General features: G+C 38.5%; 3 protein-coding genes and 1 long non-coding RNA gene across 4 annotated transcripts; 2 read left to right on the top strand and 2 right to left on the bottom strand.

Moving 5' to 3' along the window:
• Nucleotides 1–733: 733 nt before the first annotated feature.
• On the top strand, nt 734–2673 carry LOC130696104 (protein arginine N-methyltransferase 1-like). Its single transcript, XM_057519184.1, has 5 exons — nt 734–874; nt 1096–1329; nt 1388–1594; nt 1657–2013; nt 2078–2673. Exons 1-5 carry the CDS (start codon nt 872–874, stop codon nt 2369–2371), a joined length of 1095 nt encoding a protein of 364 aa, XP_057375167.1. The 5' UTR covers nt 734–871; the 3' UTR covers nt 2372–2673.
• Nucleotides 2674–2688: 15 nt separating this feature from the next.
• LOC130696094 (exocyst complex component 5-like) lies at nt 2689–6117 on the bottom strand. Its single transcript, XM_057519166.2, has 17 exons — nt 5969–6117; nt 5760–5890; nt 5581–5698; nt 5325–5522; nt 5119–5265; nt 4882–4983; nt 4677–4817; nt 4545–4621; nt 4343–4453; nt 4175–4270; nt 3966–4116; nt 3789–3896; nt 3585–3709; nt 3337–3526; nt 3117–3273; nt 2899–3059; nt 2689–2839 (listed from the first exon to the last, which is right to left on the bottom strand). Exons 1-17 carry the CDS (start codon nt 6065–6067, stop codon nt 2735–2737), a joined length of 2217 nt encoding a protein of 738 aa, XP_057375149.2. The 5' UTR covers nt 6068–6117; the 3' UTR covers nt 2689–2734.
• Nucleotides 6118–6416: 299 nt separating this feature from the next.
• Nucleotides 6417–12220, bottom strand: LOC130696116 (uncharacterized). The gene is made up of 3 exons (XR_009002558.2): nt 12102–12220; nt 10805–10903; nt 6417–6565 (listed from the first exon to the last, which is right to left on the bottom strand). It is a non-coding gene; the product is annotated as an uncharacterized LOC130696116 (long non-coding RNA).
• Nucleotides 7328–12674, top strand: LOC130696103 (uncharacterized). Its single transcript, XM_057519183.2, has 7 exons — nt 7328–7528; nt 7931–8350; nt 10485–10646; nt 11553–11693; nt 11752–11932; nt 12122–12244; nt 12369–12674. Exons 1-7 carry the CDS (start codon nt 7514–7516, stop codon nt 12434–12436), a joined length of 1110 nt encoding a protein of 369 aa, XP_057375166.1. The 5' UTR covers nt 7328–7513; the 3' UTR covers nt 12437–12674.
• The last annotated feature ends 253 nt before the right edge of the window (nt 12675–12927 follow it).

Raw genomic sequence — 12927 nt, 5'->3', positions numbered from 1 at the left:
CCTCACTAAAACACAAATAAGTGGGCTTCTTCCGGTTTCGGACTGACATCGAGAGCTTATTAATGCAGTTTCCAACCCATATAGTGTGTAAATGGCACAGACTAAGCCATTTCATTAAATAACGTGTGAACTAATCAGCAATTATTTCCTAAAAAAATGCAAGCATTGTGCTCAGTGCACCACTTATCTGTACATGTTAGGCAATACTGCATACTTATCTTTAGCTAACTGCCTTATATATTTCAAAATAACGCTCCGAAAAAAGTTCTAGGCATACTTGGTGGCCATAATCTTGCAAGCTGTTTGTCAGAAAATGAAAGGAATCGAAAAAAATGCATTGGCCAATGGCCTTCAACGTTAACGAAACTATGCAAAGAAGAAAGTTATGACTGTTCGGAGTTGTTTCGCGAAATTAAATAACATTTTGAAGAACAGTAATTTTCCAAAACAGATCAGTATTTTTTTTCAAAAGGCTAGTTCGCTAAGACTTGTGTGAAATTGACAGTCATTTGGTAATTCGAAAACGAAATGAAAGAAGCCAACGTTGACAGATCACTATTCATTTTGCTCTTTTGGTGGTAGAGCCTGTCTTAAAAGTTCTTATTTTTTAAAAAAGTAAATGTAGATTAACCGTATTATTAAATCCAATATTATTCGACGAAAATGTGGTATTATGTATTTGTCTTTAATTCAAGGTATTTCCAAAAATGCTAAACAGAGACCCTTCAATAGCGTGGCAGCGTGCAGCGCCCTCGTTCACATGAAAGACCACATGTTCTTTTTCTACCGGCTTTTCAAGAAGTGAAAAGTTCTTCTGTTGAATTGTAATTAATTCGTAAAGAAATTTGTAGGTTTAAAACATTTCATTCAAATGGTAAGGACTATTCTTCACGTTGTGTTGGCAGTTATTAAAATAGTTGGTTAATTCTTGATTGTGTAGAAAAATCGTTACTCACGCAATGTACTGTGCGTGTCACATGGCAAAGAAATTTTTCAGGAGCCTTTAATTTTTAATGCTCTTGAGCTAGAGATTTGATAATTTCACAACATAAATGTTTCTTTCTTTCATTGTAGTATTTTATGTCTATTTTGTAGGCATCTGCAGAATACCTGAGCATGGATGTTGCAGCACCAGCCGGAGAGGAAAAAACAGAAGTCACTGTTGATGGCACTGAAAAGTCAAAGGAGGATGCAAAGGAGGACATGACTTCACGGGATTACTATTTTGATTCTTATGCTCACTTTGGCATTCACGAAGAAATGCTTAAAGATGAAGTGAGGACATTGACATACAGGAATTCAATGTACCATAATAAACATCTTTTTAAGGTAATTTTACAAATTTAGCTTTATGCATTCATGTTCTCATTTTCAATATGTTTACCAGGGAAAAGTTGTCTTGGATATCGGGTGTGGAACTGGCATTCTTTCCATGTTTGCCGCTAAAGCAGGAGCATCTCGAGTCTTTGGCATTGACTGCTCTGATATTGTTAATCAGGCCACAGAGATTGTTAAAGCAAATCATATGGAAGATGTAGTATCCATTATCAAAGGCAAAGTGGAAGAAGTTGAACTCCCCGAAGGAATTGAAAAGGTATAAGAGATTTTGGCAAAACATTAGAAACTAAAGTGAATGATTTTTTGTTGGATAATTAGGTTGACATCATCATTTCCGAATGGATGGGCTACTGCTTGTTTTATGAATCTATGCTGGAAACCATCTTGTACGCCCGCGATAAGTGGTTGAAGCCCGATGGTCTTCTCTTCCCTGATCGAGCAAGCTTGTATGTTTGTGCTATTGAAGACCGGCAATACAAGGATGACAAGATCAACTGGTGGGATGAAGTTTATGGCTTTAACATGAGCTGCATCCGCAAAGTCGCTATTACTGAGCCCCTAGTTGACGTCGTCGATCCTAAACAAGTTGTTTCTAACTCGTGTTTATTGAAGGAAGTCGATTTGTACACCGTCACGAAAGACGAATTAGCTTTCAGTTCACCATTTTCTCTCCAGGTAGAAGTCCGCATCTTCATTTACAAATCATTACTTAATGTTACCATGTTTTCAACCTTTCCAGCTTCGCCGTAATGATTACGTTCATGCATTGGTGACTTTCTTCACAATTGAGTTTACTAAATGCCATAAAAGGATGGGATTTAGCACCGCACCAGATGCTCCCTACACGCACTGGAAGCAGACCGTGTTCTATCTCGATGACTATCTTACAGTTAAACGGAATGAAGAGATCTTTGGTGTTTTCGGTATGAAACCAAATGCGAAGAATAACCGCGACCTCGACTTCAACATCGAGTTAAATTTCACTGGTGAACTGTGCACACTCCAAGAGAACAATGTTTATCGCATGCGCTAAATTCTGTAAGAGGGGATAAGCCCAGGTGCGTGACTTTTGCAAACATTCAGTCAAAAAACATGAATTGTTAAAATGTTGGTTGGGTGGCTAATCTTTTACTTGTCTGGAAAGTATATACTTCTGTCACCTAATTTATTAGTATACCATCACGCGCAATAGTTTTCCACCATTCTAATCTCTAGAAACATTTTAAATTACGTTCGCTTATCCCAATCAGTGGAAAACTAATTGTGTTAAAACCTACATGTAATTCATTCGCGCGGCAAACTCATGAAAAAAAAAATAAAGCCATTTTCTTTTTAGTAATTTTTTTTCTTTAAACAAATATTATGTTGCTGTGGATGAATACCAAACTTACAACTTTTATTTATCATCAGACAATGTTTTTAAATAATTACCCAATCGAGCCGTTTTAAAATCTGCTCGCAGTTGAATAAAGTTTGAGAGGATTGATCGATCAAGAGTAGCCTGTAAACCGCAAAGGTGAAAATGCAAATTCCGTTCATTATTATTTAATAGTCTCTTACCAGTTGATCCCCAGTGCAAACCTGTTTCAAGTTTTCAGGTAGAACCAATAGCAGGTTGCATAATGCATGAAGGGTATCGAACAATGCGGTAACCATAGGAACTTTGAATTCTAGCACGCATTTCTTGTACTCATTTACGTCGCAAATTGCGCACAGGGCACCTATTTGTCAACTTTGAATTCATTAAAGATCGAAATTAAACAATGATTTCTTCTCACCCATGGAATTGTATTGGAACTGATAAAAGTGTTCGTAGATTACGCGATGAAATCGCACTCCCAATTCACTTAGGACAGCTTCTTGGTTCTTGCCATCTAGAGACGTTCTAATTCGCTCAGTTTGCACAGACACAAATCGACAGACTTTGATGCACGCCTGTAATACAGGACAATAAAAAGGATTATCTGGTAAAGAAAAAAATGTTATCATTTTAGTTACCGAAGATGCAATGACGGCCTCGTCCCCTTCAGGCTTGAAGTCTCCTTTCTTTTGCTCTGACTGAAGAGTGACTTTGACGTAACCTACGATGGCGGACAAGGAGCGGTCAATGCCAATTTCTAATTTATTTTCGAGCTGCTCTGAGATGGTTTTCTTTCTTTGCAGGCATTCACCATGTTTCGGGGTTGACCTATATGCAAACATATTACTCCATGAAGCTGTTCAATTTAGATTATTCCAATACTTACACAACTAACGGGATAATGCTATCATGAAAAAGTTTATCCATCAGGTGAATGATGGCGTTTACTTCACGGACGACTCCGAAAAAATGTAGTTCTGGTTGTACTTTACTTTCTCCTGGAGGGATAGCCTACGTGAATGAGAAGATAATTATGCTTTTGTTTGCTTTTTTTTTTTTTTTTAAAAATTGTTTGTGTATCGCAAATAACCTGAAGGCCAACTTCGAGAGCATAGTCTACGAACTCGTCAATGAGAAACTGGAACAAGACGTCCAAGATCTGAACGGCATTGGCAGCGCACTCGGATGATCGTGACAACTAAAGATGAATAGCGATTTGCAAATGATTAATGAAAAAATAAAAAATTTAAACACAAGAAAGGCGTACTGAATGGCATCGAATCAAGGCTTGCTTAGTTTCATCCAATAGGCCAACAGCGATTTGTTCGGAAAGGAATGTTTCACCACCGTGAGTTTCCCAAACAGCACCGGTTTTGGCTACGATGACTGCCTGTAAATCGCGTCTCAGTTCCTGAATCCTTCAATATGTAACTTTGTATGAATAGTGCAAACTCGTTAGCTAATGAATTATATCACCCTCCAGCGTTGATAGGTTTTTTTTGGTGGTTCTTGTATTCATAGAACTTCTTGAGAGTGGAAGCACTTCTTTCCTTCAGGTTACGAATTTCCAAACTATAAGAGATTTGAAAGAAAAATAAAATTTTTAGTCATATTTAACCAATAGTTTGTTAAAGCTATCTTTACCTTATATAAGATTCCAAATAACGTTGAAAGATATTCTTAACAAGTTTTGATAGGAATGTGTGGTCGTTTCCAGTGTCATATCGTGCCAAATCAATAGATAATTTTGTTGTTCTAGTAGTGCGTAAAATAAATTAATCAACGAATAAAGACAAGTAACTCAAGCGGAATACGACAAAAGTTTCTTCATGTTCACAGTAGTTACCTAGAATATAATTCATGAAGTCGTTTTAAATAAGCATCTGGTCTGGATCGATCTGATAGACTACTACTTATGGTTCCCTAGATAAACAGAAACTAATAAGTGCTTCCATTTCAGAAAAGAACTATCATATACCTGCAGTTTTCCATAGAATATGTTGAGGATGAACTTCCCCATCACTTGCTCAGGATTATGAAAGACTTCTTTCATTTCTCGGGCATTACGCTCGCATAGGGGGACGACATCTAAAAACACATCACCACTAGAAAATGCACCCTAGTCACAAACAGAAGAAGTATTAGACATAAATATAGCCGATAAATAAATGCTACTTGTATACCGCTTGACTTTGTTCAATAAATGCATCAATGCATTGGGAATAGCCCTTAAAGTGGCTTAAAATCGACGCGATATGCTTCATCTGTGCACGGTCACCCTTGACCTAGAAGTTGTAGAGAGTTGTAAGAGGATGCAACCATTAGTTATTGATGTTATATGCACTATAAAGAGGCTTCAATGTTCCATGACAATAAATCTACGAAATAATTAACTTAGCAGATAGAACGAAATTTATTACCTGAGCCTTGGCAAACTCCTCAATCAGTGATCGCTCAATTTCGTCATACTTTTGAGCAATCTGTTTTTGGGCACTACTAAATTTTGCAGAAGGCAATTCTTGTGCAACTAATTGCAATTTTTGAATAATGTCTGCTGCTTCAAATAACTGAATGAACAATACATTTTTAGGAAACCATTGTGAAAAGATTTTCTGTAAATTTAAACCTGCTCTTTTTCAGTGAAAACAGGAGAAAATGGTCCTCCAGGTTTAATAAATCCATTGAAATGTGTTAACAGTTTCTGAGCTTCGACTGCACGGGATCTAGGGGTGTTGACGTTTTCTAACTGATCTCCAAGATAAACAACTTTAGTTGCAACACTATTTATTCTTGAATCTAGTTCATGGAATGCTTCTACAGCAGCCTGTGTATAACCAATTATTTAGAATAGAGATTATTGCAACTTAGCTTTGTGAAATCACCTTATTTTTTTCTTCCAGCTTTGCCATTTTCTGCCAATGTCTGTTTTCCTCATCTCTGCAGGAATTTTCAAGTTTTTCACATTTTCCTTGAACACGAACTTGGAGAACTTGAAGGTGCCTGAAACCAATGTTTCATGACTATCACACTTTTAGCATCACAAACTTGCAAAATGTCTAACTTAATTGTTTCTTCGAAATTGTTCAGGAGGCCTGTTGCAGAAAACGAATCGTCATTGTTGGACGACAAATTTGAAACGCCCATGGTCATCCAGGCGAGACGTTCAACGAATTCATTCGGATTAAACGGCTCCTGAAAAAACAAAATCCATTCAGAAAATCAGGCATATAGCGATTTTAAAAAACACTAAACAATTAATATACAGCCAACCTGCTCCATTTCAGCAAGGAAGTCCATGTTGGAATTTAAAGTCCGGTTTCGCGTTAGGTTATTGTGTACTACGAGAAGGCTGTCATCATCTGCCGTCATAAAATTAAGAGTAATAACAATCCAAAATATGGCGCCCTCCGATGTTTTGGGTACGTACTAGGTTGCTTTCTCAGAGAACTTGAGATTCAAAAGACACCACGGTCTTTTTCAAAATAGAAATTTTTACATTCATCAAATGTAACTAAAACTAAGTGCATTCTATATGAAAACGTAATTCCATTTCAACGCAAGTATGCCGTTCTTATTTTACCAATTTCTTCCTTTACAGAAACAAACTTCTAGAAAATAATTATTATTCACAATATTCTAGAAGTTTTTATCCTTTTCAGTGGATGTTGAAATGAATACAAATATCTTGATCTAAACCATGAATACAAAGGTAATCTTACTTATTCTTGTGTTTCTCTAATTATTCCCATATCCTCCTTCAGGCGGGAATTAGGGGGGTAGGCCTCGAATTTCGTGTACATAAGGGCCCTTTTTTTACTGCCACGTACAAGGAAGCTGTAAGTTCATGTAGAAAACGCTACGGAAAATCTAAAATATTACATCGTCCGATGAGACACTGTTAGCCTATCATCATGCAGAACGCTATTCCGTTCTTAATTTCTTAATTCACACGGCAAACTAGAAGGAAAACTAGTACCATGGTGCACGTCATTTCAGGTCTATCTCGTTCAACTGCATTCATAACTACGCCACCAATGATAGCTTAATATTCTTGGCTTTCTCCAGAGCTACTGCCTTACCCTAAACCGCCACAAGTTTCACAACGAGTAAGTAGATCACAACAACAGTTGATGACTTTGGTTGCAGTTTACAATAAAACCATTAAATTGTCTAAAAAAAAGCAAGCATTCATTTTTAGGAAAAAAGTCACCTACTTATCAAACAAAATGGGAGAGAAAATTTCAATTGTAAGTTATTAGATCGTAGCTCAAAAAGTCTCTAGCGTGTAGGGGAGAATTGAATCACAGGGAGCTCAGCTATGGACTCATTTCGTGAATAGCGCTTCATTGAAGCTGCGAAATCGAGGTTGAAACAGATAAGTGGATGCTTGAAAAACGTTTCACACGGAAACTTTCCAAAGTGTTTGATTCGACTTTTTTTTTCTCAACGATAGCAAAATTTCCTGAAGATGAAGCTAAGCAACATCGACAAAGCAATCAGAATTAGAAAAGTAAGTGCATCTTGCTTCTTTTTAACACGATTGAATAGTTTTGTTGCCCCTCCTATTTCTTTTCCTCCTCTCTAGCGAGGCGTGACGTCAGAGTATAAACCTCCTCAAGGCTAACTAGCGGCATTCTTTATCATCGTAGGGAAAGGTAGCAAAATCTTCTAGGCAACACAGGTGGACTAGCAGTTGAGTGTCGAACATCTACCCGTAAACATTTTCTGCTCCGCTAAAAGCTCTCGGTATTTTCTAAGTGCCACCCCGCGTTAACCAGCAACCACTAGGCACCAGTACACCTGTCTGACCGGAACATGACCGTCAATCACGTAACTATTTTTTCATATTTACTTGACAGCGTAAGACATGCAAACATTTTTCTTTAAATTTAAAAAAAAAATTGTAAATTGCAATTTTGAACGATTGCAATTTGGGAAAACTGCTTTGCATTACCTTACGGCTCTGTTAGCGTTCTTAACGTAATTAACATATAATGAGGCGAGAAGTGGAATTCTTAATCCTAATACGATACGGTAGACATTACACTTTCGCTAAGAATAAAAATCCATGAAAAATGTAGGTTTAAAGGTACGTTAAAAAATGCAAAAGAAAGTGGTATCATTACAAAGATGGGTAAATGCTGCTTCTACCTGTCGGAATGCAAACTGAATGTAGAATATTTTACGCAATTAACTGACTCCATATTTGGTTTTTCTTTGTGAACACGACAGAAAAAAACGCTGTGGAATAGCTATCGTTTGATGTTAACTATCATCGTCCTGTCGGCGCTACTGAACTGCTCCGAGGGACAACGTATCTCTATTGTCGAGCGTCTCAAAGCATTAGACAAAGGAATCCGCCAAGGATTACAGCGTCAAAAATCTGATTTGGCTATTGCTGCACCTACTCCATCCCAAGATAGCCTTCCAGTCAAAAATGGAATTTACGATCAAGAAGTAAACGAGGAAACTGCCATCAGTCCGCAACAGGTAGCGGTCAACACTCTCAAGCCCGTATTGGGACCCAAACCAGCCGAGAAGTTTAGTCAAAAGATTGGAGAACAACAATTGAGCGTGTTGCCAGAAGATGCTAATGGGACATCGGACGTCGTTCGCCAGCTTACAGAAAGTTACGAAGAGGAAGATGACACGGTAAGTTACAGGATTTTTTAATACTTTTTGCGACGTGAATCGGTAGTTTTAGCGGTCAAATGCCCATGCTTGTTGACCACATGACAAATATGGTCAACAGGTTACAGCGTTCTTTCTCTTGTTGGGGATATGAAAGTTTCAAATAGCTCGAAGAAATTCTCACACATGGTGAAAATTGGATAGAAAACTAAGACAGGCAAAAGATTTATTATCGTTTGTGACCTATTCATCCAGCCGATAGCTACGACAGTGGGTACTTCCCATGGCAAAACAGGCAAATTCCATCAATATTGACGCAATGAACGCCTCAGAGTATGAAAGAAAGTCCACCATTGTGGTGAATTCCCGTAACAATGGATGGTCACAAATTCTTTTACAGTATTGTTGGCCTAGCAGAAATATCTAACCAGATGAAATTGTTCTCAATCCAACGACCTACAGTTTTTTGGGGTTGATGAGATGATTAAAGAAAAACTCAAGAATGAGAGCAAGGATGAGGAAAATTTAAAGAGGGTTCGGCCGTTAGACTAATGAGCACTGACCGACATGGCCATCCAGCGAAAATCCATCATAGCATATCGAACACGAATGACAACCATTTTGGGGTAGAACATTCAGAACAAAAGCTACGTTACCGGACGGCCGAACGAAAACTATTACGTTTTTTTTTAATGTTATCAAACAAAGGGGAATCTTGACAGGATGAAGCAACGGCAGAACTTTTTTTGTCATGTCATTTCACCACTATCCCGCTACAGCTTCCTAGAGCGGAAAGCTCCAACCCATGTCCGTTTGACTTGCTTTGTTTACTCTGTCGGAAAATTGCTTTGTCTTGTCGCTTCCTATTCAGGGACGATAGAATTCAAATACCCCCCTCCTTTCCCTGATTCAATTTTTACTCGGTAAACCAATGACGGCCACGCGTAAATATGGATTGTCGCATTGTACGTCTCTTCGTGTCCCGTTTTCATTAGAAACAGATTTCTTGTAATCAAGAGCCACAGACTGTCTTGTGCTACACTATTTCGACTTTAGAAAACAACGGCGACGGAGAAACAATTTTTTTCTCAAAGAAAGACTTCGTGAAGCATCATGCTGTACATAAGCTGAGGGCCAACGGTACACAGGTTTCTACGGAAGCTACTCATACGACGGATGAAAGCCAGATCGCGTGCGACACCACTTTAGTCCCGTTAGATCTCTTTAGAATTCGTTGGCGTCCCGGAGTTTTTGCTTACGAAAAAAAAAAATCTGGCCAGTTATGGCAAGATTTTAACAGGAAGCAAAGATGAAAAGTTTCCTTAATAAGAATAAAACGATGTACAAGAGGAGTGAAGCGGTCATCCACAACAAATGGATATAAAAGCTATTCGCGCGGTGGTCCAGGAACGCCTGCGCTAAAGTTCAATACCCTTAATCGACAACGATTTTCCAACTGAAATCAAGTGACTTGTTTTACTGACATCTCACGATATGCTTTAGCGCCGTTGCATCTGATTAAACACCAAAAGTTTGTCCCCGCAGTCATTGACATCGTCATGCTAAAAAGGTGATCCCCCTCCCAGGCTAGAATGAAATCACGAAAGTCTTTGGAAGTCGACACCTCTTTAGCGCTTATTATATGAAAAAAGGGGAAAATGCGAAATGGGTGTCCAGCAAAAATTCCAAACACAAGTGGATAAAAAGTTTGCGCCCACTTTAATAGAAAATGATAATTTCGGTCAAATCTCTTGGAAAGCGCAATCTCGCATGTGTTGTTTTATGACCATAAGCGCTGCATTACTCGCTGCACTTCACTGAATCTCTCTGCTAATGTTGCACGAGAAAAGGTGGCGGTTTTCCCACTTACGAAGGTGTCAACGACCGCCCTGCGTTTCGATCGTAACGGGGTCCCAAACAAATTTAAGAAATTGAATAATTGGGATTATCGCTATACGACGTTCAAGTTCGCTGTAAAATGAGAAAAATTCAGGTATCTGAGAACGACTTGGAATTTGGTGTGCCTTAAATCCTGTTTGTTTTTTGCATTAGAATTCTACTTGAAGTGAACACTTCAAGGTGTTTAACATATTTAAAATTTCAAGAGTTTTTTGCTTGTCATCAAACACATGCTAATGATTTTGTGCTTTTGCAGGACGATTTGGCTGACATGGAAGTGATGACAAGCAAGGAAGGAAATCTGGCGCTTGAAGAGGGTACACGTGAACGAAAGAAACCAGTTGCAAAACCCACCAAGTACCATTACTATCCGCACAATCAGCATCTCTATTTGCTGCCTGAATGCGCTACCCAACAGGTAAGACATTTTTCATTCCTCGTTCCCTCTTTAATTATGAATGCCGTATAGAAATAAGAAAATTGAATACAATCTTGCGATCATGCAAGATGTTTTGACGTACTGTATAACACATCACGCCAGGGGGTCTTATAAAGCTAAAAAAATCACAGCCTTACCTTACTCTATTCAACCGGTGAGCTGTTCGTAGGGTAGCCGATCACACTAGTCGGCCAAGGCATTTTATTTCGATTTTCAACGAACACCAGATGTTACACCTAAAAGTAACCAAAACAAGAAAATGAAATGTAAATTTACTATCAGCAGAAAGAAAAGAATTTCCCAAGGCAAGACAGGGTCTTTTTCCACATGGAATCTCACGACGAACCCACTAGCATTTCCCGAGTGAATGTGGACAATATGCGGGAAAGAATACTGATCTACGAGGGCCACGACGATGGATGTACCGTAACGGTTGGCTAACCCGGTGTTTTAGAAACGCATAGTTTTTAGGGGTACCGACGAACATCCTGTCACTTATTTTCAATTGGCAAAAGACTTGGGTATTTGGGGTTCATCAAGTCTATATCAATCGGATGTCTTGCTTTTATCGAAACCCACCTCATGTCAAGGCATCCTATCCCAAGGTTGGCAATGAAATTAATCATCCACATCGCAGAGGTAAAAGGAAGCACGAATTTTTGGATTACACCTCACGACAGGTGTATGCGACAATCGAAAAACCGACAAACGTGTTTCATGAGCGAAACGTAGTACATGCTTGCCCTTTAATGTGAACAAAAACAATGGCGGCCGGATATGAACTAAAGGAATAACAATATCCGCTTCGCTTTTTTTTTCATTGAAACTATTTTTACTGTGTGATAATGCACCTTCGGCTAAATTTTAAGTGCAAATCATTTTTAGGTATGCAACGCTGTCTACACCAGGTTTAATTTTACGCAACCACTGTGCGCCTGTGCCGACCGTTTCCAGGGTCCCTGTTCTGCTAGTATCGCCCGAAATGATTTTCACACTATCGAGGTTGGAATGAAGAAAAACGCTAAGGTATGAATGCAATAAAAGAGGATTAATGATATTGATCATTTACTATTGGTCTATGTAGAAGGGAACTAGCAAGACCGCGCGCGGTTTCAAGTCCCCAACCTTGGTCAAAACTTGTGAAGAGACAAAGTTAATTCGTGAATGTCGCTCACCACAAGATTGGGCTTTACTCGCACTTCAGAATGTTCGCACGGGAAAGTCTCAGTACCTTGTCATCTGTCGTTGCGAACAAGGTGAACTAGGTATGTTCGAGAAACATATTCTTACATGCATTGTTATTTTGGGGTCCCTTGCTATTTCTAATAATTGTGGGTTTCGATGTAAACACGGTGCCCAAAACCAGACGTTTTCCGTATTATCCTATACCAGCAAAAGTGTGGTTTTCTATCGATGTGGTAATGTAATATTTACCGTTCACACCAATCTTGCAGATGGGCCCATGAGCCATGACCAGCCGGCCTACGCTCGTGTGCCCGGAATCCGCGTTTATGGCATGATGTGTAATAGCGGGAACGCAACCAATAACCGCAATGGACGTATTCAAAGATCAACCGGTAAGACAAATATTTCTACATTAGCCAAGACAAGAAAAAGAGAAAAAAACAAAACCATTAAGATTATACGGCTATCTATGGATCATAATAAAGAGCTACATGTATACCGGTTGTTTTTTCCTAGGTGCTAATTCATTGGAGTTTCCGTGGGAGAAAGCAATTGAATTTTCGTCGACACTCGACTGGGAATAACGGCTGACCAGTCACACTGCTACGCTGCATCGGCTAACAAGCAAAAAAAAAAATTATTTGTTATTAATTATTATTTAGAGCGGGGCAACAGCCAGTGCCCTTCAGAAGTTCGATACTATTTAAATCACTTTCGTTCCATTTGTTCCTTATTGTTACCTTCTTGTGTAGTTATACTTTTAAGTTGCTCTTTACTGTATTTCCTTACAAAATTGACTTAACAAGGTGTGCCCACTTCTCTATTTCATCCTTCTGTTTGTAAATAATTTGTTGGCTATTTTGGAATCATATACTGTTCTCCTCTTATACTGTCAACAAAATGAAATATACATCAATCCATGGTCATTGTCCTTAGTTTCAAGGAATCAAAATTTTGAAAGAAAAAAAACAAGAAAACAAAAAAATTTTCGATCAAAACCTAATTCGCTTTTAAATAAAGAAAAGGGAATTATTTAATGTTAAAAGGAAGTTAAAAAACTAGATAGGAGAAGAGC

This window comes from Daphnia carinata, chromosome 10 (assembly GCF_022539665.2).
Source record: "Daphnia carinata strain CSIRO-1 chromosome 10, CSIRO_AGI_Dcar_HiC_V3, whole genome shotgun sequence".
NCBI classification, from domain to species: domain Eukaryota; kingdom Metazoa; phylum Arthropoda; class Branchiopoda; order Diplostraca; family Daphniidae; genus Daphnia; species Daphnia carinata.
The sequence above is the reverse complement of the archived record's forward strand: the minus strand, read 5'-3'. Positions and strand labels throughout refer to the sequence as shown.